Consider the following 25,827-nt stretch of genomic DNA (forward strand, 5'->3'; position numbering starts at 1 on the left):
AAAATTGCACTGTTCCGGTCAACCGGCTAGGTGACTGGTTAGTCCAAATTTCCCCGCTTTCAACCGAGTTTTCAAAAATGAGCGTGAAATTAATTTTTAAAAGCTGTAAACTAACACCACGTAAGAACCAATGACTAGAACTAAAGTTTCAAAACTTAAACAAACAGAACCTATGTTTCTCTCTTGTATCAGTTAAAAAAACTGCTAGGCAAAGACAACACAGCCTATCTAGGGCCGGCCCTGGGGCATAGGCCACAAGGTTATGGCCTAAGACCCCTCAAAATAGACTAAAAAAAGGGATCCCCTCCTATTATAATTTAGTGTAATATAGTAAGTATGTTTTAAGTCTAAAAAAATTAAAAAAACGCCTATACAAACTTAATAGAAAATTGACTCATTAAAAAGTTGAAAGGCCATTCAAAAAAAATTAGCATTTGTTATCCATTGAAAATAGACAAAAAAAAAGGGGTCTCTCTTATTATAGTTTAGTCTAATATATTAAATATATTTTAAGTCCAAAAAAAATTAAGGAAGGCTCAAATTAACTTAAGATAAATTGATCCATTAAAAAATTGAAAGGCCCATTTAAAATAATTAGCACTGTTACTCATTGAAAATGATTTTGCAAAAAAATTAGATTATGCAAGTATGATTGATTTATTTGCTTTTAAAAATACAAGAAGAGTGAGGATCAAGCGATACTTATTAGTTATTGTAATGTAATGCTAAGTATTTTTTGTAATTTTGACACAAATCTTTTGTCCTTTACCTTCAAATTTTTTTTTCATTCAATGAAAAAAAAATGTGAAGGGCCCCAGAAATTTTTTAGTTGATTATCGGCTTTGGGCTCCGAAAATCTCAGGGCCGGGCCTGCCTATCCTCACTGATACAGTTGTTTTTTCCATTTATATTTTAATTTTTAAGTTAATCAATGGTAACATTTAAAATTTTGTTGAGGTGAGGGTCTGGAGGTGGTTGTCAATGGAGGTAGATGCTAGCGACATAAGGTGGTTGCTGGACACTAGAGGCTATAGTTGAAAGTTGTTTCTAAAAGTGAAGGGACTTGCTGGAGGTAGTTGTTGCCTATCTACTGTTCTGAGAAGTTAGTAAAAAATTGATTTTTTTGGCTTTTCTGTTGCTTTTTGATTTTCTTTTGTGTTATAAAAGTTGGTTTTTTTTTTTTGATTTTTTATAGCTTTTTATATAAAAAAACTAAAATGTTAACAATTTTTTTAGCTTCTTTCCAAATTGCCCTTATGTTAGTTGGAGTTGGTGGTGGGCAATGAGTGGTTGTAAAAGGGAGTAGGAATGGCAACGGGACGGGTTGGGGCCGGGGATTACACTTCCCGTCCCCGATCCCCGAATGTAAAATACTCTCCATCCCCGTTCTTGATCCTCGACGGGGAACCCATTAGCCCCCCGGCCCCTAACGGGGATCAGGTTTCCCCGACCCCGAAAAATACCCGACCTTTTTTTTTTTTTTTTGAAGAAATATACAACACAAACAGAGATACTATGCATACATTCAGAGATCGGAGATGATCTACAACACAAACAGTAAACAACAAAAAGAAAATAGAGAAAAATAAAGAAGAAACAGAGATGATCTAACACTCTGCATACATTCACCTTCAGCCATATCCTTAGATTTATGAAAAAAAATATATAGATCTGACTAGAGATAGAGAAAAAACCAAAGATGAACCAGAGATCGGAAAAGGCACTGCGGCGGCGAAGAGATCGACAAAGGTGGCGGCGACGAAGAGATGAACCACAGGGGCGACGAAGAGATGAACCAAAGAACCAGAGAAAGAATGGCAACGACAAACGCACTGCAGAGGAGGAGAAGGACAACGGAATGGCAACGGCGGTGAGGGAGATCAGCGGTGAGAACAGCAGAGGGAGATCGGCAATGGCGGTGAGGGAGATCGGAGGTGAGAACAACGGAGGAGGATGACGGAGGTTGAGATGGGTGTGTTGGGATTAGATCTGATGAGAGAGAGAGAGAGAGAGAGAGAGAGAGAGAGACTGTGTGTGTGTGTGTGTGTGTGTGTGTGTGTGTGTGTGTGTGCGAGGTCTCTCTCTCAGCCCAGAACCAAAACCTAAACATATATATTATATATATTATATTGAGATAGATAAAACAAACCAAAACCTAAACATATATATTATATATATACGGGGACTTTTTTCGAGGATAGATCGGGGAGGGGCCGGGGCTGGGGGACATATCACCGTCCCTGGCCCGAATATCATCGGGGATTTATTTTTAAATACCATCCCCGGCTCGTCGGGGATATTTTTCGGAGAAAAACCATTCAATTCGAGGTCGGGGGGTCGGGTTCCTGTCGGACCGAGTTCAAATTGCCATCCCTATGAGGGAGTAGGGAGGGAGAAAAACCCGTTCGGTAATGACTAATTTTTTTTTTTTAAGTGAAAGTTTGTTTATCTTGAGTTAAAAAGTAATTAAAATGTTAAAAAACTAACTTTTTAGTAACTAAAAATTAATTTTTTTAAGCAATTATGAAACGAAATATATATTTTTATATTAAACATGTAAAAATGATTCTTTGTTTACTTGCGTTTTGTAAATTATTTACATTTACAAAAATATTAAATGATTTTTTTGGGGTTTCAAATTTCTTTTCTTCTTTGTTTTTATAAACATATCTATCTTAATGCATTTCTACAATGGATCTCGATAATAAAACAAAATGCTTGTGTTTTTGTCAACATGACATTTAAAAGCAATCATACGAAGCAAAATTTTAAAATTATAGAAACTTTGTTTTGAGAATATAGATAAGTGAAATAAATAAATAAGAACCACTCCACTTCACTCCATCCCAATTTGACCTACTATTAGCTCACATTGGGTACATATCAATGATTTATATTGTTGACATTGTGAAATTTGTTAAACACATTATTTATATTAAAAATAAAATTAATCGAATATTAATAGTTACTTGATTAGATAATATTTGTCAGAAATAAAAAGACGAACTATCTTTTAAAATGATACAATCTGCAAACTATCTTTTAAAATTATGCAATTTATTTATTATTTTCAGAGAAATATGATCCGATTAATTTTTATATGAATAGTGTGCTTTATGTATCCCAGAAAATAAATAATTTAGATTATCAAAATAGGTCTAACCTGATATTTATACCTACAGTGAGTTGGACCTCTAGTTGATGACAATCCCAGTGGCCGAATATATTGTTCAAAGTTACATCTTAATTCTTTGAAGTTGTAATTAAGATTGTGTAAAATATCGTTTATTCCGTTAAAATTATCCAAACTACACCGATCTGCTCACTAACTGTTGGTTAGTTTGATCCGCAATTTAAAATTTATAATCCGTTTTCAAAATCGTTCTGTTGTGTTATAGTTAATACATACACACACACACACATATATATATTCACTTTTAATGAAATATAAAATAAAAATTAATGTGAGAGAGATTTAAGATGTAGAATTTGTTACAAATTAGTGTTACATACATGAAATATATTATGCAAATTAATATTTTATATCATACAAATATTTGATAATTGTTTAAGATTATTCTTTAATCAACTAACAAATTAAAATCGCCTAAATTATCCAAATTACGATTTGATTATTTATCAATTTACTATTTATAATTTATCTTATAATTTTACTCTTAAACCACACCCCCACCACACCACGTTGACTCTGTAATAAGCCCAAACCAAAGATGTATCCAGACCACATCATGCCTTACATTGTTTATTATATATTGGACAAATTATGGCAGTGTCTCTATATTTTGGTCTTTATGTCATTTTGATTCTTATAATTCTAATTGACTCAATTTTGATTATAAATTTATAATTTTATCCCAATTTAGTATAATTGATTACAACTCTTAGTATTTTAAATACGTACATAAGTGACATGTCATATTTTTATGGACAAAATTATAAATTATTCAACTCAGTGAGTTAATTTCAATCAATTTAATGATATTTTTTTGTCAAAAACACTAATGACATTATCGATTGGACCAAATTGACACATGATCGTAAAAGAAGATTAAAATTGAATCAATTGAAAGTGTAAGAATTAAAATGACATAAGAAGAAAAATATATGGACTATAAATGTAATTTGCCCATTATTTTTATTTTTATTTTTTTTATAACTATAAAGTCTTCCTAAAATAGTCAAATCATCTTGGGTGTTTAGAGTTTGCTTGTTTGGTAATTTTTTTATAGACTTCTAGCTCGATGAGACGACCAAAAAAAATAAAAAAAAATAAATAAAAATAAAATAAAATAAACAAATACAAAGAAAACTTCAAATGAAAAGAGACGACACCATACTTTGGCAAAGACTTTTTGCAACACTCTAACTTGTCGTCATAAGACCATCTCCAACGGTTCATCAAATTTGACATCAAATTTAAAATTTGGTGAAAAAGTTACTGTTTGGTGCTTCAACGGTTGCACTAAATCGATATCAAATTGAGATTTCATCAAACAATTCATCAAACTAATGACAGAATACAGATTTCAGCAAAACACTGTGTGTGACCGTTGGAGGGAGGAACCGGTCAACCAGCCAGTTGCCCGCCCGGTTAACCAACCGGTAGAACCAATTTCCTTTCAAATAGGTAGGTTCAAACCGGTCAAAAAGGTTCAAACAGGTAAAAAAAAAAAATTACTAATTTTGCCTTACCAGTTGACCGGCCGGTCAACCAACCGGTCAACCCACCAGCAAACTTTTAGATTACTATTTTACTTGTGTCTGAACGAGGAAGATATGTTTGATTGCATTTGCAGATGTGAAAGAGAAGAAAGGCGGAGAGACAAATGAAGTAGAAGCTGGTGAAAATAATGAGAATGTACCTTGAGAGTCCAAAAGTGCAAGGAAAAAGAAAAAGAAGGATAAATCTTCCAAGGAGGTCAAGGAACTGCATGATCAAGCCAACAGCTCAGATGTCACCAACGGATTGGAGGAAACTGTTGGGACCGAACAGGGAGGAGAAGAAGATGCATCTACTGTTGATATAAAAGAGCGGCTAAAGAAGATTGCTGTTGCAACGAAGAAGAACTCCAATTGTAAAAGAGCGTTTAAAGCTGCAAAAAAAAATATATATATACGCTTACCGGTCGACCAACCGGTTGACCCAATCGGGATTTGATGCACCGTTGGAACTAGTAATATCAGATTTGGTGAAATGAGTCATTTTTTACTCAGATTTGGTGAAAAAAAAAGTTCATCATTGGAGATACTCGCCATTGCAAAAAGCCATTTGCGATGTATCTCAATTCCTTCCCAATGGCAAATGCGATTTTAGATGAAACCCTAATTTTAAGTTACCATATATTAAAAAAATTACTGTACTTTGGCAAATAATTTTAAAATTACAACAAATTTACAAATAATATTCTAAAATACAATTTGGTAAAGGCTTTTTTTTTTTCTTTTTTTTTTGGGGCTAAAATTCATAAAAAAATAAAATAAATTAAAATAATTAATAAGATAAAATATTACATCAATTTCATAATTCTTTTATTTTTTTTTATAAACATCACATCTAATTATAAAAAAATTCAATCATCTTTTTAAATATAAATATTTTAACTCATTAAAATAAACAAAAACTAAAATAATCTATTAAAATAAACAACTTTCCAAACTTGATCAATTTCAGCTAAAGAAAAATGTTTTGGAAGTCTAATTTTTAAGATTTAAAACTAATTCTAATAAGTTGACAGTGAGTTCCATCTACTATAATGTAATATGTTAGTCTTAATTTATTTTTTTATTCTTTTTTCCGTACTATTTCATTACAATATCAAAAAATTTGTTTGAAATCACTACGCTCTGTTAAAAGACTCCACCGGCACACCCTGGCTGTACTGCCTAGTAATAGAGACCTAGATCCTAGGCTAGATAGATTTCATTTCCTATACAAATCTGATAAGAATAAAGTTCAAATTTCACAGACTGTAATAATACAGTATAAAAGCCTGCTTTCCTTTCCGTCTTCAATATAAATAATAAAGGAAAATGAGTGAGAGTACTAATTAGTGCTATCACTAATCACTAATGATGTGGTAGTGGGCCTCACTAGGAATGATTTGATAGTTTGGTCTTGGTGTTGTATTTTTTTTCTTTTTTTATTGAGTGTCATGTCATTAGTGGTCTTTTTAGAGTTCCAAAATTAGTGATCTCTATCATTGTTGAATAATAAAAGAGTAAACTACAATGACATTCCTGATGTTTGGAAAACTACACACAGCCCCAAATTTTGGAATATAATTACATTAACCACCCACTTAGGTTAAAGGGGTTGAAATTAATACAAATATTATAAAGACAATATATATATATATATATAAATAAATATAAAAGAGATGATATTATTATTTTTTCATCTATATAACTAAATAAGTTATTGATAAAAAGGGACAAATATTATATGAATTAAAAATGAATAAATTGCAAATACATCTCTGAAGTTTGATTAAAATACGAATCACCTCTGTAGTTTTGAAAATTACATTTCACCTTCTGAGATTTCTAATTTCATAATAAATTGCTCATTTTATTAATAGATCATCCAGTCAATTAACAATTTTTAATGATGTTAGAAATATGTTTTAATTAATAATTTATTTAATTTTATTATTGTATAGGAGAACAATTATAAATTTCATTTTTTTAGTTAATTGTGTTAAATAAAAAATACTAATAAGGAGGTATTTGTAATTTTCTAAACTACATGGACAATCTGTACTTTAAGCAAATCTCAGAGGATATATTTGTAATTTACCCATTAAAAATTAAGAAAATCCACTGTAATTATGTTAAAATTGTGTGATTTATTGTATTTTTTGAAAATTTTAAGGATGTCAATGTAACCTAGCCTCCGTTTAGAAAGTGGGTTGATTTTTTAACTTTTTAAATTTTTTTTATGAGAAAAGAGTGTAATGATTATGGATTAAATGTGATGTTTTGTTTGTTGTGGTTAAAATAGCCTATTTTATCTTTTGTGGCTAAAATAACCCCAAATCTCCTTGCCAAACGAAGCCATAACAAAAAAACATACATCACACTGATGTCTTTGAATTTTTTTTTTAAAAAAATACAATAAGTTCTATAAATTTAGGGCTCTTTTGGAAAGTGTATTAGTAGTCAAATGTCAATTTTTAATTTATTTTAAGTCACATCATCTCTCATATTTTTTACACGTTTTTTTTTAAAAAAAAAGGGGATTTGGTCATAGCCCCCTCACTATCTAATTTCCTTTTCAAAAGGACAAGAATTATATAAGTACTTTCAAAACCCCTTGATATTTTAAAACTTGTTTCTTTTACTATATTACCCTCATATCTATCAGCTCTCCTATTAAGACATTTTCACTATGTATTTCAGAGTAAAATTTTACTCTGTATGAAAGTAAAATTTTACTCTGAATGAAAGTAAAATTTTACATTCTGAAACTAAAAATAAAATTTTACTCTGTATAAAAGTAAAATTTTACTCTGAAAAATAAGTAAACTGTAAGATTCTGAAACTAAAAGTAAAATTTTACTCTACATCATTCTCTCTACATTTTCACTATGTATTTCAGAGTAAAATTTTACACTCTAAAATTAAAAGTAAAATTTTACTCTGTATAAAAGTAAAATTTTACTCTAAAAAATAAGTAAACTGTAAGACTTTGAAGTTAAAAGTAAAATTTTACTCTGTATAAAAGTAAAATTTTATTCTGATTCTGTCAAATGAAAAAAACAGAGCAATAGAACCAGAGTAAAATTTTACTCTGGTTCTATCAAATGAAATTTGATATTTACTCTGAAAAATCAATGGAACTTTGAGCTATGAGCTTTGAATCAGGCCTATAATCCTTGAATCAATCGATGTTTACTTTGAAAAACATTGAATCATGCCTATAATCCTTGAATCAGGCCTATAATCTGAAAATTTTAGAGAAATATCAATTTTTTATACCTCGGTTCTTCAGATTTTACAGATTTTTGAAACTTTGAGCTTTCAAACATCTTGAGATTTTTCATACACAGATTTTTCAGATTTTACTTTACATCTTTGAGCTTTTGAGTTCGAATCAAATGATCGCCGAGACCGATCTATGCAATCATTCAAATCTGCGATCTTAAAGACTCAAAACACACATATATATAGATTAGAGATCGGAATATGTAGATATATATATATATATATATATTCGAATTCAAATCTCAAAATACATAAACAATTCAAATTTCAAAACACACAAACACACACATATATATAGATATATTCACAGTTTTGGTTGAAATCACGAGAGCTCCGAACGAATTCAATCCAAACCTTAGGAATGGAAGAGAGAAGGAAAAGAGAGAATTATACTTTCGAGGTCTATTTAAGTTCAATTTCGGAAGTATATATATATATAAAGCTCTTGATCTGGTTGGTGCTTTGTATATTTGGCTTGCTTGTTTCTCGAGAAATTATCAAAAGCAAAAAGAAAGTTTAGCATGGAGTGGCCTACGTATTTGGACAAGTATGAAAAGCTCTTGACAACGATAACCATGAAAAATCAGATTCTTATTCCACCGCCTTTCTGATAATGAGGACTGCAAAACTGTGGGTTAACTCGAACCAATCAAGTATAAGAGGGTGGGGAAGAGAGTGGGAAGAATTAGTTAAGGGTATAATAGTCATATAAAATATTTAAATAATAAATTTTGTCTTTTAGGGAAGACTTTATAATTATGAGGAGGTTTAGAAAGTATAATTTTTTTCTTAGTCCTTTTAACAATAAAAGGAAGGTAAAGGGGGTTTATAGCTAAATTTCCCAAAAAAAAAAGTCAAAAGTCTCCTAAAATTTTAATTCACATAATAATCTATTACATTTCAATCATAAATTTATTAATCATATGAATAAAAAGATAATATTATTATCTCTTTTATATGAAAATACATACTTTTACTTAGGCCTCGTTGGGCAAGTAGTTTTTTTAGTTAAAAAGTCAAAAAGTCACTAAAAAAATCAAAAAAACCAACAACTCATACTAAAAAATCAAATTTGCCATGTTTGGTTTGTTTTTGGGAAAATTTTTTGAAAAATAATTCTCTACAAACAAATTTTTAAAAGTAATCAAACCAAACAAATTTTTTCAAAAAAATCTCAAAATTTTATTTGGTTTGCTTCTTTCCAAAATCACACTCTTTCTTATACACATCAAATCAATCACTTTTTTTAAAACTCTCTCCCCAAAATAATTTTTCAAAACCATTTCTGAAAAAAGACAAACCAAACAAGTTTTCATATTTTTTGTCTAAAAAACTACTCTACAAACACAAACCAAACAAGCCAAGATTTTATTCTTTCTCTACTTTTTGCACATCTTTTCGTAAAAAGTTAAAAAATTATCTCAAAAATTTTAGAGATAAAAAGTACGAAATGTAATAGATGAATTTGGTTTGAGTTTGGGAGATGAATTTTAGAGATAAAAAGTACGAAAAGTTGTTTGGTTTGGCTTTTTTCAAAAGATGTTTTGAAAAATTATTTTGAGAGAGAGTTTTGGAAAAAGTGATTGATTTGATGTGTATGAGAGAGAGATTTGTTTGAAAAACTTGTAAACTAAACAAGTTTTGGGAAATTTTTTTGGAAAAATTTGTTTGATTTGATTACTTTTGAAAACTTATTTGTAGAGAATTTTTCCTAAAAATTTTTGGGAATCACAAACCAAACAAGGCCACTAATTTTTTTTAGCTTATATTTTAGCTAAATAATAAAAAAATTACTAAGTTAACCTGTTCTCAAACGAGGTCTTAGTTTATATTTCTATGTTCATATTAGGCCTGTTTGGTAGAGCTTATAAGCTGTTTATTTAAGCTTTTAGCTTAATTTAAGCTAAAGATTGTGTTTGGTACAGCTTAAATTAACCAGCTTATAGCTTAAATCAAGTTATTTCTCAGCTTATCTCAAAAGTTGGTCAGGGGTGCTTAAATTTTTGACTTAAGCGCACAGCTAGTGTGGGGGGCTAAAATTACTTAAATGCCCTCGTCAATTCCCAAATATTAATATTAATTAAAAAATAAAAAATTGTATATTTCTCAAGAAAAAGAAAAAAAATCAATATTAATTGAAAAATAAATATTAATTGATACTAATTATTAATAAATTCATATTGTATACTTTTATATTAATTAAAAAATAAAAAATTTTATATTTCTGAAGAAAAAGAAAAAAATCAATATTAATTAAAAAAATCAATATTAATTGGTATTAATTATTAATAAATTAATATTATATACTTTTGTAATGACTTAATTATTAATTGATACTAATTAATAACAATTGCTGATTATTAATATTAATTGATATAATAAAAAGTAAATATTAATATTAATTGATACTAATTAATAATTTTAGTATTAATTGAGACTAATTAAGCCATTAATTGATATTAATTAATAATTTTAGTATTAATTGATACTAATTAAGCAATTAATTGATACTAATTAATAATTTTAGTATTAATTGATACTAATTAAGTAATTAATTGATACTAATTAATTTATAATGAAAAATAATTGTGACAATAATATTTCCATTACATTTTTAGTAAATGTATCAATTTTATATTAATTGATACTAATTAATACTAATTATATCAACTTTTATTAATAAAATATTTTTTTAAAAATTAAAACTAAAAAAAATGACAAAATAATTATTTTTATATCATATAAGGACAGAAAGGACAATTATACAGTAAAAAGTTATTTTACAGCTTATTAACCAAACACTATTTTGCTACTTAAATTCATAATCCCACAGCTGTACCAAACTGGTTAGCAGCTTATGTTCACATTTATAAGGTATAATCTGTTAAGTTATAATGTATAATTATTTTTTTACAGCTCTACCCAACGGGAGCATTATATATATTAGTTTGATATTTTAAATCTTATCAGAAAAAAATTAGTATAATTATGTTAAAATGTATAATTTTTTATATTCTCTTCGAGTCTCATGGGAATTCAATGTAATTTATCCATAATAAAAACATTATATATGTATATATCATCTTTCTATATAAAGGCACAGAAGCTAGCTAACCATTTTGTGCCTATAAAAAAGCTTCAATCCCTTTCATCTCCTTTTATAACAAAAAAATCTGATAGAAAATCATCCAAACAAATCCTTTGCTATGTCCATGGCTGTTGGAGGTTTTTGGTTAGCCATGTTGGTTGGTTCAGTTGGATTTGTGTTGAACCATTTTCTGCCATTGTTCTTGAAGCTTGGTCTAGTCCCAAAAGGGTCTTTTGGGTGGCCTTTACTTGGTGAAACCCTTGCTTTTCTCAAGCCTCACCCTTCTAACTCTGTTGGGAACTTTCTTCAAGATCATTGTTCCAGGTAAGTAACATCACTTTCATATAAATGTTTTTTTTCAAACACCATAACTGTTGTCAGGTTGTTTTTTTTTTTTTTAACCATACTGTTCATTGTTTATGAAAAGCTCTTTAGTTTTGTACTAGTACAACATGATATTTTGTCCTGCTGTCTCAAAATATTCATGATTATTGAAGTATGTCCGGAGAAACTCGTGACTCAAAATTTTCATATGATTCGCTTGTTGTTTTGAGATAAGATGATCTGTTTTTCTATTTTAAAATATTGTTAATTATTAGATTATGATTTTAGATTCTCGTAACTTGAAATTTTCACTTAATTTAATTTACTAGAAATGTTTGGATCTTTTTTGTGGGGTTTCATGACCTACAATTTGATCTTGGTCCTTGATATGCCGGGATCACTTATGTATGTGTGGACCTTTTATTATGAATGGTTGGAATGAGAGTTAGAGTTGTGGAGATCATGTATACGTGGGATCTCTGTCACAATTGTTTAATTTACTGATTGCGAGAGTTTTGAGTTTTGAGACAGAAGAGGAATATGTTTCTCATCTTAAAACATGCATAATTATTAAATTATGTTTAAAAGTTCTCGTGCTTAAAAATTTTCACGTAACTCACTGGTTGTGAGTGTTTTCATTCACAAGACGAAAGCATTAGTGACAGACGATCCTTGGCGATGTGTTTGGGATATATCTATATTATTATATAGTGGTGGTCTAGGAAGATAGTAAAAAGTTGATTTTTTTTACTCGTTTTTGCTAGTGTTTTTTTTTTTTTTTGTGTAAAAAATTAGAGGTTATGTCCAAAGAAAAAAAAAAAAAAAAAAATCTAAAAAAGGCTAATCTTCTCAAATTGCCCCATAAAACACATAATTTAGAAGGTTTTGAAGCTTTGTAAGGACCTTTTTTTTTTTTCTTTTTTTTTTCTCCCAAAAAATACCCATAATATTAACTGCTTCAGAAATCAAATTGTGTCGCATTTGTGCCCATTGCTGGTGTATATACATATCGTGTATCTAAAAAGCTGGCAATGGTTTTGGGATTTTTTTTTTTTTTTTTTTTCAGGTATGGGAAAGTGTTCAAGTCCCATCTGTTCTTCTCACCCACAGTGGTGTCATGTGACCAAGAATTGAACTACTTCATACTACAAAATGAAGACAAGTTGTTTCAGTGTAGCTATCCAAAGCCCATCCATGGAATTCTTGGAGACATATCAATGCTGGTTGCAGTGGGTGACATTCACAAGAGGCTTAGGAATGTGGCTCTCTCACTAGTCACCACCATGAAATCAAAGCCAGAGTTTCTTAAGGACATAGAGAAGACAACCATTCAGATTTTGGATTCTTGGAAAGATAGACCACAAGTCATCTTTTGTGATGAGGCTAGAAAGGTAATTCTACCACACAACCACAAAAAGAACACAATCTTTTTTGGTGTAAATTGCACTTACATCAATTGAGTTTTAGAGAAAATACATTGAAATTGAACCCACAAGTCTGACATAATTCACTAGTCATATGGATGAAAGAAATGGTATTTTCATAATTTTTACTTTATTTGTTTATGTGTTTACACACCATTTGTATTAATTTTGGGCGATTTAGTACTATTAAAAAGGAGGTTAGGGTAATTATGCTATTGTTATATTTGCTTGAGAGATTTGGGAAGGGATTTGGAAAGAGAAAGAAAAAAAGTAGATAAAATATGAATAAATATACTTATATTTTATCTAGTTTCACACATCTTGTTCCTTTCAATTTTCATATCCCTTCCTCAATAATTTTTGGGACATTTAGATTTTACATGGTATCAGAACTCTAGGTCCGAGGAAGTCCTAAGCATGTGAGGGGTGTTATTGTTTTTTTGAATAGTGTGAGGGGTGTTATTGTTGAGTCAATTTTCTGACAGTTATATCAAAGCATCTAACCATCTTATATGATTTTTGTTTTTTGTTTTTTGTTTTGTGAATTGTATGCCATAGTTTACTTTCAATGTAATAGTAAAACAGGTCCTAGGTTTGACATCAGATGAGCCAGAGACTACAAAAATTCTTGAAGATTTCCGAACTTTCATGAAAGGATTGATTTCTTTACCACTCAATATTCCAGGGACTGCATATGCAAGAGCTGTAAAGGTAATTCACTTCTTCCCTTGAGTAATATGTTTTCTTTACCCCTCTTAAACACCACACCATGCTTGGTTTAAATAATTTGAGATTAATTACACTCAATGCCCTTACACTTTACACTAAATTCTTCCATGAGCCTTTGTACTTTCAATTGTGACAATCAAACCTACACTTCTGGTCAAGTTAATTACAATGCCATCACACATGGGAGTCAATAGTTTAAGATATTGACTAAAAATAGCAGTGTAGCAACTGCATATGATCTTCACATGGCTATTTTCTGTCAACTTCTTAAACAAACATTAGCCCTTTGGTGCAATTTATTACAGGGTTGCTTATAGTTTTTCTTTTATCTATTTTTGGAGTTTGTGCCAGAGTGTATAACTTCTGTTTACAACTTACGAAATAAAAATAACTTAAATATGTTGAAAAAATTGATTATGTAGACGAATGCAGAGATGTAGTTTTAGCTTCTGAATTATCAACTTTCAGCTTGATAAAAGTTATACCAAATATTCCCATTATAACTTGAACAAAGATGAAAGTGAAAAGTGGCAAAGTGAGATTTATGTAAAATATAAGGGTGTTAAGTGTAATTCTTTAAAGAATTTGAGACGGCTTTTCTTCTTTTGAAGTGCAAAAAAGGGGGCCAGGTCATGTGTTCAACTTCTTTTGATGGCATCTTTACAGGCTAGAAGAAGAATATCATCCACTATCAAAGCAATCATAGAGGAAAGAAGAAACAATGCTGGAAAATCCAATAACAGAAGTGATTTCCTTGAGACACTTTTGTGTGTTGATTCCTTATCTGAAGATGAAAAAGTTAGCTTTGTTTTGGACTCTCTTTTGGGAGGCTATGAAACTACCTCTGTTTTGATGGCCTTGGTGGTGCATTTCCTTGGTCAATCACCTATTGCTTTTGAACAGTTAAAGGTGTGGACCCTTTCTCAAATGTACTTCAAATTAATCAAAAGCAATAACATTATAATTAGGATAAATTACACTTAACTCCCCTGAAATTTCGAGAAAATACCGTAAAAGTCCCCACAATTTAGCATAATTACATTGAGTTTTTTTAGCCTGTGCTTGGATCATTGATTTGAGTAGGGATGTGGAAATGGAAATGGAAATGGAAATGAACATGAAAAAGATAGGTGAAATGTGAATGAATGTAGCTACACTTCATTTACATTCCACCCACCTTTTTCATTTTTTTTTTTCATATCTCTATCTAAATTCATGATCCAAACACAATCTTAATGTTTTAATTCACATAACGCTTAGCTCCATTTTCATCAATAGTTTGTTAGTCATATGGATAGGAAAATGATATTGTTATCTCTTTTACATTGAAATGTATATTTTTTCTTATTTATCTTTATGTCTTTACACCATTTGCATTAATTTCGATTCCTTTAGCCTCCTAAAAAAAAGGTCAATATAATATGTCAAAATTGTGGACTTTATTGTATTTTTTTGAAATCTCAAGGGAGCTCAATGTAATTTAATCTTATAATTATCATATATATATATATGTATTTTATGTTACAATTTGTGTTTTCAATCGATGTGGACTTTAGAGTTTCTTCTCGACAGATTAGGCTGTGTTGCTGCTTGTTTGTGGGCTACCAATTTTCCCAACATCTTCTACATCTTTTTTTTTTTTTATTTTGTTAATTATAGGTAGAGCATCAGAACATAAGAAGCTCAAAGAAGGAAGATGAATTTTTGAATTGGGAAGATTACAGAAAAATGGATTTTACCCAAAATGTAAGCCCTGTTTAGTTGTGTTTTCGTTTTCTTATTTTCGATATTCCATTATTTTTGTAATGATTATATAATTTAGTACTATTTTTTTTTTTTCATAAATTTTTTGTTGTTGCTGTGATTGCAGGTGATTAGTGAAGCCCTCAGATATGGGAATGTTGTGAAATTTGTGCATCGAAAGGCTCTCAAAGATGTGAAATTTAAAGGTTTGTTTATATCCACCTTTATGTTGATCAAAACAAATAAATAATAAGGAAATGCTTTAATCATAAATAAACAAATAGATTTTTATATTAGGTGTGTACCTTTATTATCTGTACTAAGAAAGATCACCACACCTTTAATACAAATAAATAAGTAAACATAGTATTTTATTTTATTGTTGTTGTTGTTGTTGTTGTTGTTGCAGATTACATAATACCATGTGGTTGGAAGGTCCTACCAGTACTGAGTGCAGTTCACTTGGACCCATCTCTTCATGCTGATGCTCTCCAGTTTCATCCTTGGAGATGGGAGGTATTTATTATAATATGTATAAATTACACTTTTCATCTCTATAATCTTATTTAAATTTCATTTTGATTCCTATTTGGTCCTTACATTTTTAGTGTAGTTTCAATTTTGGTCTTTATGTTCAAGTTGGATGTTAAAATTAGACACTTGTCAATATCTGAAGGTATACAAGGAGAAAAATTAACAAGGAATTTGATGGAAGGACCAAATTAAAATTGGACTGAAAGTGAAGGACCAAAATGAAATTTAATTCAAACTATAGGGGTCAAAAGTGGAATCTACACTTATAATATTATTGTTTTGAAAATTTTAAGGTGAAATTTTTTTGAAAATTTTGAGAGGGCATTAGTGACAAAAGGTACCGTTTTTTTTTAAGGACAATTTTTTGACCATGAAACTTAGAATTAGCTTGTGTGGTTTAAAATATTTTTAATTTCTCGTAGATTAATTATGGGACATTTTTTTTTTTGTAAACATGTTCAGCATGAAGATCAATCATGCAAGAAATTTATCGCTTATGGTGGAGGGTCAAGATGTTGTCCAGGATCTGAACTTGCTAAGGTAGAGGTTGCATTCTTCCTCCACCACCTCTTTCAAAAATTCAGGTATTCTCATTTTCTTGTTCTTTTTTTTTTGGTCAATTGCATAAATGCAAATCAATTCTCATTTCATTACTTAATTGAGTTATTTATCAAACTCGAGTGGTTTAGATTCTTATTTCTCAATCACAAGTTGTTTTCAATTGATCTTCCAAATTCAAGTTGTTTGTTGAAAGTTGTGTTTAATTTCATGAAACCGTATTGAGTTTAGAAAATAAATTGAAAGCCCCTTGTTATTGAAAAAATGAAAAAAAAAAAAAAAAAACCTCTCTTATTTAACCATTTTGTTTTGGGACAGAAAATTAAGACACAGGATCCGAAGAACCTTTTAACGAAGCTGATATTACTTTGAATGACATTTTTGAAATCATTATGATAATTGTAAGGAATTACTGAATTAATTTTGTAGATGGAAAACCGAAGATGGAGACCGACCCCTTGCGTATCCTTACGTGGAATTTGAGAGAGGTTTAGTGCTAAATGTGGAACATTGTTCCAATATTTGATCCTCTCTCTCGGTTTTACAGTGAAAAATCTGCATTCAAACCGGACTGACTTGTTGCCGAGATTCATTGATGATAGAGGCGTTTTGGCGTTTCATTTCCATGTTAGATGGAAATTCTTCTTCTTCTTTGAGTTGTAATTTTAATGTTTTCTTATTAATAAATAAAAATTTCTCAATTCGTCTAACTATTATGTGGATTTGAGGTGACAATGAAAACACAAGAATTTAGAAGAAAAAACAAGGATGGTTTAGACAGATTTGAACTAGTAAATGGAGAAGTTATTCCATGGGTTAGGAATTCTACGTGAGCGTAGTGTGCTAGTCAATGGGAACAATACATGGCGGAAAAAAGTCATAATACATGGAGTAATTATAGCAATTTTGTCAATGACTATCACATTTCTTAAAACTTCATTGGTTAGGCATACCACATCAGCATGATAACGTAGTGTACCTGACCTATTCTCCGTACAATGGGAACTTCTCTCCTTGACTGGATCGGTCTAGGTCAGCCTTTTAAAGCTCACAACATGACCATTAAGTTGATCTGCATCGTCACTATTTTATTTATTTTTAGACCTTCACGTGTGTTGTTTTTGGATCATTCACACACAAAAGAGATAAAAACAAAAAACAAAAAATAAAAATAAAAAATCAAAATGTTCAAATAATTATGACTATTATTTTGACATATTTATTATTTAAAAAAAAAGTATAATTTAAAAAAAATATTTCATAAATTTTTTCAAAGACAAAAATGATAAAATCATATGATTAGAAATATAGCTCAATCTGATTTTTATTTATTTTTTAATAAATAATCTTATACCCAAAGAGTTAGAAATGAATGATTTGAATCATCTTAACCGCTTGATGTGAGCCCAAAACACTGGATTGGACCAGTCCAAGCACAAAACTAGACTGGTGACGATTAGGACTTTTGGGCATCAATTGGATATGAAAATGACTTATTACTTGAAAATGTCTTAGGCAGCCATTATTGTAGATCTATATATTAAAGTAAAATTACCCATTTAATTTAAATGAAGTATAAATCAAACTCTCAATTTAATTCTAAGTAGTTTTTCATTCTTTAGATTGCCTTCACCACAATAGGACTCCTCACATTGTGTTTCCCATCTGACCATGTCAACTGTCCAAACACATAATAGTCTCTAGCTTTCTTGGCTGCTGCTTCTTCAACCTTCATAGTAACCTTGAAAGTTTTCTCTTCCCCAACCTTTTCAAACTTCAGTCTTTCTGGCGTGACAGTAATGGCAACACCAGTCGGATTTTGAACTCGTGCACTGTAAGTCCCCGGAGAACCAACATTCTTGACAGTTCGTGTCACCGTGATAGAGCAGTTGAGCTTAGGCACTGTGATTGAAGGGTAGTTGAAATTGACAAGACTGAAAATGGGCTTGGGACATGTATGGTTGTGCTCTGAGAACAATATGATCTGGGTTTCATTGTACCCAAGAGCACAGAGAAAGTTGAGGTAATCGTTGACGGTTGTATCATAAACAAGACCTGGATCAATAGCGCGGTTTGGCTGCATGTGTCCCGCGCCATAATCGAATGGAGTTGCCTTCTTGTAGGATGTGTTGGTTATTGGCTCATTGATGTTGTCTTGTGTTGTCGCTGTAAAATTTAAGGATGGAATAGAAAAGATCCGAGAATTATTTTAGACAATCCTAAAATTACTACAATACTGATATTTGAAAACTAATTTTGTTCTTCCATATTCTACTTTAGTAGAAGTCTTGTGCACTGAGTCGCCCTTTTATTTATTTATTTATTTATGCAGAGAACAAGTTAGAAGTTGAATAATTTGCAGGGGTAATTTATTCTCACCAGTTGTCATGATTGCCGATTTAATAGCTGCAGGACTCCATTTAGGATAGAGGGTCTTGAGAAGTCCAACAATGCCAGAAACATGAGGACATGACATTGAAGTGCCTGATACTAAATTAAATAGAACTCGACGTTCATCAAAATTTTCATTCGTCGGTCCCTGTGCTTCAGTGTAGGCAGCTATGACACTCAGTCCAGGTGCAGTGATATCGGGCTGTACAGACAACAATAATTACTAAACCTTAATAAGAACAGTACAAATAGGAATATACAAATAAATAAATAAATAAATAATAGAAAAGTATACAGAATGTAGTGCTAGCAATATTGCATTCATCCTCGCACTTTTCTGTAAAAAAATTGTGTCTGTAGTATTTATGTAATATGAGGAATGATAAAATTTTCTTAAGATTGTGAGGAGAACCTTTAAGATCTCCGGGGTAATGGTGTTTGGCCCCTTCGATGAAAAAGCCGCCATGAATGGAGCTGGCTTTGTGGCCAACTCGGTTGTTGGATGCGTAATGTAAGCCTTTGGAAACCTGTTAAAAATATTCAAATTCTTAGAGAAGATGATAGATAAGTTCATGAATTGTTTCCATATCAATCGGTCTTTACCTTGTAGAATTGATGTAAGCGAAGATAGCAACACCATCGGTGGAATTGATTTGTGAAGCCGGAAGGACATGAGGATCAGCAGTTATTTCGTTCCAATAAAACTCGTCGTTGGCAAGAACCATCCCCACAGCACCAGCCAACGCAGCTTGTTGACCCTTGTCGATTCTTGCATTGTCCCCTCTAAGGCAAACCATGATTTTTCCTTTCGCCTTTTTGGGATCCAATGTTCCAGCCTTACAGAGCAGCCTAAATGAATCAAACAAAATATCCAAAATTGCATTATCAAATATAGCTTCTTTGATTGCATTTTCTTTTTCAGTTTCCTTCTTTTCTCTCTGTAAATTGAAAATCCAAACATAGCACCAATTTTTTATCCTTACGCATCTCCAGCTGATGAGTTGGAAGTTTTGGCATCTGCAGCGCTAATAATTGGAAAGAACTTGTTCTTCAGCAATGCTTTAGATGAAATACTCTCTCCCTTCAAAGAACAAAATTCCTAAACTTGAGTATTTATACATGTAATTTGAAGTTGAATTACAAACTTAAAAGCAATCTTGGCACATTCCAGCAATTTCAAAACAAAACATCAACAATCCAGACCTGGTTCTACGTAGAGAACAGTGGGGGAATAACAACTCCAACAAGTAGTTCTACCTATTCTTTTTCCCTTCCTATTTTGTAGCAAGTCAGTTCAACATTTTCTCATCAACCAAATAGAGAATAACTAGTACATATGTTTTTGCACCTATATTGGCCTCAGAGATTACCTTGTCAAGTCAACCATCCTTATCACACAACTCATAAAAGGGCAGGCAGCCCAGAGTACCCTGCCATTGCAGGGTCAGGAAATGGTGAGTCTTACCTCCCATTGGAGAGGCTATTTTTGTGCTTCGAACCCATAATACCCAGGTTCAATAGAACAACCTTACCGCTATGCTAAGGCCACCCTAAGGCATGTACTTGAAATTTTTTGAAACCTTAAGTACATTTTGGAAAACATACAAAAAAGCAACACAAGTACCAAACAAGAGGAATAGGATGATTGAATGCTAACTTTGAATCTCATTTTGTTGCCAAGAACAACATAACTAGGAAACTGTCGGTCCATCGTGCTAGCTCCAACTGTAATCTGCCAAGGTGCAAGGTTCAAAACAGTACCATCATTGGGACCGGAATTTCCAGCTGAGTTAACCACCACAATGCCATGCTTAACAGCATGAAAAGAGCCGATGGCTAGACTGTCATTGAAGAAGGGGACATGGTCCCCTCCTAACGACACAGAAAGCACATCAACACCATCATGGATGACAAAATCAAAGGCAGCCAGTATGTCCGCATCAAAACACTCATTCCTAGCCACTGGGGGCCAGCAGACCTTATAAGCAGCCACACGGGCTTTTGGGGATCCGCCTTTCGCTGTACCCTTTCCATACCCAAATACATTGGCTCCTGCTACGAAGTTACCGCCAGCTGTTGACAGGGTGTGGGACCCATGGCCTTCTTTGTCACGCGGGGAGTTTAAGGAAGGGCTGAGAGGGCCTGCAGCTGCAGCATAGCCTTTGTTGAAGTATCTTGCTCCAATCAGTTTCCTTTAGAATTTAGGCAAAGAATGGATAGATAATAGAAGTCAGAGGCCAGTGAGAATACCAAGTAAACATGAAAGCACTTTCTAAGACATTAGAAGTATGCTAAGCACAGGGGTGATGAACCCATTTGATCTGAAGCTTTTTTACTCTTGACCTTTTGAATATGATTATCAGATAGCTGATAAATTCATTAAGATTAGGTAACCAAGAATGGAACTAACCAAAAAATAGGTCATGTCCCGTGCATAAGACTCTTGTCATGTCAATGCAAGGTATGGGAGGGTCAAAAGTACACAACCTTACCCTTGCTGTCAAAATATTATTTATGTGTTTCGAACCCTTGACAAGCAAGTCACAATAGGCTATTCCAACCCTCTTAGGTGGAAACTAATTGAAATTGAATGACAGAGAGAATTCTTTTGTATGCAATTTATGATGATTTATGTATAAAAATTCTATTTGTCAATTATTTTTCTTGTGCAATTTAGTTGTTAAGGCAATAGCTTGGTGGTCCTGTACCAGATGATTCAAACAATGACAGTACTGAAGTTGCTTTGGCCTAAGCATAGCTACCAAATCAATCTCACGAGAGCCATTTAACTGAAGAAGTTCTCATTGTTTCGTACAATAATTGGACAATGTCTGGTATAAACAAGAAATATAGAACACTAAATCCTTTCATAAAATCCTTGAATTATCTCCATGAACATCACCTTCAAAGAGTGTATTAACAAGAGATATTGTGTATAGAGAAAATTTTTTTTTTTTTGGGGGGGGGGGGTGTCTCTAACCTGTTACAATGGAAGCCAGGATCTGCCTCATTTTGACAGATTCCTTTCCACTTTGATGGAATTGGTCCCATTTCTTCGTCACTAAAACTCTTTGATTCAGGCCACACACCTGGCTTGATCACATCGATGAAGGGTGAGTGCACAGAAACTCAAAGATCATAGCAATAGAAAATTAAAAATGGTGCAACAGACTGTCTATTTATTTTTAAGACAAATGTCAAAATATCATTTAAGACATGATTTGATCACATTTGCCTTACTGAAAATGGGTCGTAGGTGTGATTTGGAGAATATACTACTCATTTTTTCAAAGACAAATGTGATTCAATCATATAGCTATCAATATATGATCATCTTGATTTTTTGCATAAATACCTTGCTCAATAGGCCCCATAAGATGAATAGTTTGGATCATCAAGATGAGCTCCAAGATGGGTCTATTAAGACCTGACAAAACCTTCTCTAATTGGATGCCTAACTAGAGAGAATCCATTCCCTTTCTCATGTATATATGTTCTCTCTCTCTCTCTCTCTCTCCACTGAAAAAACTAAAATCATCAATTTCATCATCACTTTTAAGGGATTGTTATATGAGGAAGAGGTGGAAGACCTTATCGACTCCACACATAAAAAAGGCTCACAGCGGATGAGGAAGGTAGTTCAGTCCGATGTTCCTAGATAAGCCACTTACACATGCTAGGCACACCCAATATTTTTTGGCAGTTCTGTTATGAACACAAAAACTAGACATATTAAGAACAAATAAGATTTTACATAATTTATTGGTGGGATCCACTTCTAAACCCCCCCCAACCCTCCCCAAAAGAACTAGTCTAACATTGAACGAGGTGCATGACCTTATTTACTCACCCACCTAAAAAAGGCTCACAACAGATGTGGAACGTAGTTCAATTCGATCTTCCTAGATGAGCCACTTAAACATGCTAGGCATATTCAATATTTGCTGGACAGTTCTGTTACGAATGTAGAAACTCAACACAAAATACACGAGTGGATAAAATTATATAGAATTTGTTTATTGGTGAGATCCACTTCTAAAAAATATTGTCCATCCATATACAACATGTGTCTAATTTTGTGACCAGTTTTTGTGTTCTTAGACTTATTGGTGTGCAGAAAAATCATTGCAAGAACCTTAAAAAAGAACTTTAAACTAGTCAAATGCATGCATGTATGTACCTTTCTGAATTCATAGAATAGCTTTTGCTGATGGTCAAACATTGCTTGGTGACAGGACAAGTTCTATTAAATGAAGCTTTGTCATATATATGAAACATCAATGAGATTGGGAAAGATGAAAATTCAATACCAGAGCTTAGTTAATTCACCAGAGTTCATTAACACTAAATGTTATCTAGGATGAACATAAAGCTTACATATGGTCAACTATCCAGTTATTAAACAACTATAGGAAGAGTAATGCAGATCTACAACAATTTCTAAGCAAGAAAATTGAAGAAAAAATTAGAAAATTTAAACTATTATTATGCACTAAAACATATCTAGGATCTAAGTTGGCTTGGTGAAATGAACTCAAATTTGATAGTAAGATTTGTGATCATATTGAAATTCAAATTAAGAGTGGGGAGAGAGTGGCAACCAGTATCAAGGTTGGCTATGATAGTATCTTCGCCGAATCGCGCCTTCTTCCAAATTGAGCTGGAATGTATGACACCATTATCCTCAAGGCCCAAGAATTCCCATGACCTGGTTGTGTGTAATTTTCTTCCCATGTTCAAGAACACTGAGATTACCTTAGGATGCTCTGCATTTCATGAGAACTATCACCATGATTAGGACATGAAAAGAAGTTAGCGGCACTGTTTGGTGCAACTTCTACGAATTGCTTATAGTTTCCTCTTTTTTTTTTTGGAGTCTATGTCAAATTGTTTAGTGAAGTTTTGTGAGACAAAAATAGCTTGAAGAAGCTGACAAAAGCTTATTATTGGAAAACCGTTTGAGCAGTTCTTTAACTTCTTTTTTATTATCAGTTTTTAGTTTGTAAGAAGCTGCACTAAACCGACCCAACCATTCAGAGGCGGAAAGAAAAACGCATTAGAATCAGCAAGAAATGCTTACTAGCTATCTGGGCTGCTTCTTCATCTTCAAGTGTCGCAGCAAAGCCATTGATGTGCCTTGTGTAGGAGTAAAATATGGCATCTTTTGCCTCATCCCTATGTATGAGAGGCAAGTTCAGGCATATCAAGAAGCTAACATATTGATTCAAGAAACAAAAAAACATGTAATTCACTACCTTCCCAAGAAGGAAGCCAAGAACTCATAATGTGACTCTGTTACTTGATCTAAATCAATGGATGAGACTTGTGGGCCATGTGAATGAGCTCCAAGGTACACCACATATGACTACACCATACACAAGAAATAAATTATATTGAAGCAAACCTGAAATACCCAACATATAAGGCAGTGTTTGGTTTATTGAAATGAAGGTGAAATAGAATGATCATTTCGTCAGAATATCCGTAGGAAAGCTAAAGAATAACCATTCCATCTTCGTTCTAGTGATTCAAACAATATGTAAGTGCTTACCTTTTTTATGGCAAAGGTGGGTCTATGCAACAATGAAGAGAAGAGAACAAATGATACGAGGAGATAAAGGGTAATAGATCTTGGGAATGCCATTTGCTCTTTCTTTTTGCAATGCACTTTGGCAGAGCTCTCTTTCTATTTATAGAGCACTGTTTGTATTGTTGTCCCTTCATTGGAACTTGGAAGAACAAAAGTAAAAGAAACACTTTCTGGTGCAATGTTACAATATAGCACTACACATGTATGATGTAAGTATGACCTTGTGGCACAGATTTTTATAATCTAAACTAGTAAAAAAATGGATCCCACTCAACAAGTTGATTGCATAGGATACCAACATAACTAGTTATCTAGAAAGCATGAACACTCTAAAATGAGTGTCGTGTTTGTGTTTGACACTTTTCGAACACCAACACATCACAGATGTGCATGTCTACAACGTTACATGGCGTGTCAATTTTTTTAAGATACCTTAGACATGCCTTAGGATACCTTTATGAATAATTTTCTTTTATAATGATTTTAGAAAGATGATTTGAGTCAAAGTAAAATACATGAAAACAAAGAGGAAAAAAATAAAATAAGAATACATTCACATATACATTAATACCTCTTATATCTCTATGCCTCAAATTTGTATCCATACACATAGGGAAAACAATATATGTATATATATTGGGTATTCTCGCCGTGTCTATGAACTCTAATTTTTTTTAAATCATAATCCCATATCTATACACGTGCCCATATCCGTGCTTCTTAGGTGTAGGTAGTACCTAATATGTTAATTATATTACTTGTATAGTTGTTATATATGTATGCCAGTCTTATTGTGGAGTTTTAACTAACAGATGGATGAACAGAGAGGAACAAAGCAAAAGACTCTGGCTCCAACATTAGCAGAGTGAGAGCAGAAGAACCAAAGAAAACCTACCAAATAATTAAACAACAAAATCATGCAGTCATTTCCTTACCCAACTTCTAATAATACTGTTTTTGGAAAATCTTAATTTGAGAAATTATTCTTTATATTACCAAAAAAAAAAAAATTGATAAAATGATATTTTGTCATTTAGGTCAGCAAGGACTACTCCAACCTTTGGAGGATGTGGAAGATCCATCATCATTTAGGCTTTGCACTACGAAGAGCAGTTATTCTGTGTGGTTGGTTGCATTCTCCCAATAATATCTTTCTTTGAGACAACCCAAGGGTTGGTTGAGATGGCAAAACCTCTACCAGCCTCCTTATGACCTTTGACTGAAATTGGGAGGTGGGGGGTGGTTTTTTTGACATCTTTCTCAGGTTGGTTTACAGGGTCGGGTCCAAAGGACCCGGCCTTCGAGGTTTATGTGTCATCAAAAAATTAGCCTAAATTACACGGTTGGTCCTTTTAATTTGAACGAATTTTTTTTTTGATTCTCATAATTTCAATTTGAACGATTTAAATCTTATATTTTCAATTTTGTTGCAATTGTTGGGA

General features: G+C 32.1%; 2 protein-coding genes across 3 annotated transcripts; one reads left to right on the forward strand and one right to left on the reverse strand.

Annotated features, from left to right (window-relative positions):
• Positions 1-11,103: 11,103 nt before the first annotated feature.
• On the forward strand, positions 11,104-17,114 carry LOC114318951 (cytochrome P450 724B1). 2 transcript variants are annotated; one of them, XM_028265936.2, is made up of 9 exons: positions 11,104-11,416; positions 12,483-12,807; positions 13,399-13,551; positions 14,236-14,478; positions 15,229-15,315; positions 15,440-15,518; positions 15,722-15,828; positions 16,309-16,430; positions 16,834-17,114. In XM_028265936.2, exons 1-9 carry the CDS (start codon positions 11,211-11,213, stop codon positions 16,928-16,930), a joined length of 1,419 nt encoding a protein of 472 aa, XP_028121737.2. In that variant the 5' UTR covers positions 11,104-11,210; the 3' UTR covers positions 16,931-17,114. The 2 variants fall into 2 exon arrangements, with proteins under 2 accessions (XP_028121737.2, XP_028121738.2); XM_028265937.2 differs by having other exon boundaries at positions 11,116-11,416; positions 16,952-17,114.
• An 826-nt stretch (positions 17,115-17,940) lies between these two features.
• Positions 17,941-24,662, reverse strand: LOC114318950 (subtilisin-like protease SBT5.3). Its single transcript, XM_028265934.2, has 11 exons — positions 24,347-24,662; positions 24,051-24,160; positions 23,876-23,970; positions 23,397-23,561; positions 21,776-21,884; positions 20,453-20,987; positions 19,779-19,876; positions 19,399-19,644; positions 19,208-19,322; positions 18,784-18,997; positions 17,941-18,570 (listed from the first exon to the last, which is right to left on the reverse strand). The coding sequence occupies exons 1-11, from the start codon at positions 24,437-24,439 to the stop codon at positions 18,023-18,025; spliced, it is 2,328 nt and encodes a 775-aa protein (XP_028121735.2). The 5' UTR covers positions 24,440-24,662; the 3' UTR covers positions 17,941-18,022.
• Between the last annotated feature and the right edge of the window lie 1,165 nt (positions 24,663-25,827).

The sequence above is a fragment of the Camellia sinensis genome, chromosome 7 (assembly GCF_055761805.1).
Source record: "Camellia sinensis isolate YWXY chromosome 7, ASM5576180v1, whole genome shotgun sequence".
Lineage (NCBI taxonomy): Eukaryota > Viridiplantae > Streptophyta > Magnoliopsida > Ericales > Theaceae > Camellia > Camellia sinensis.

Bases quoted from the DNA above. Each gene is read 5' to 3' on its own strand.
- LOC114318951 (XM_028265936.2), top strand. From the start codon at position 11,211: ATGTCCATGGCTGTTGGAGGTTTTTGGTTAGCCATGTTGGTTGGTTCA. The intron at 11,417-12,482 runs GTAAGTAACATC...TTTTTTTTTCAG, and splicing joins CTTCAAGATCATTGTTCCAG to GTATGGGAAAGTGTTCAAGT. The intron at 15,316-15,439 runs GTAAGCCCTGTT...CTGTGATTGCAG, and splicing joins AAATGGATTTTACCCAAAAT to GTGATTAGTGAAGCCCTCAG.
- LOC114318950 (XM_028265934.2), bottom strand. From the start codon at position 24,439: ATGGCATTCCCAAGATCTATTACCCTTTATCTCCTCGTATCATTTGTT. The intron at 23,562-23,875 runs GTAAGCATTTCT...CATGAAATGCAG, and splicing joins AGAAGCAGCCCAGATAGCTA to AGCATCCTAAGGTAATCTCA. The intron at 19,877-20,452 runs GTTAGCATTCAA...TGTTCTTTGAAG, and splicing joins GCAACAAAATGAGATTCAAA to GGAGAGAGTATTTCATCTAA.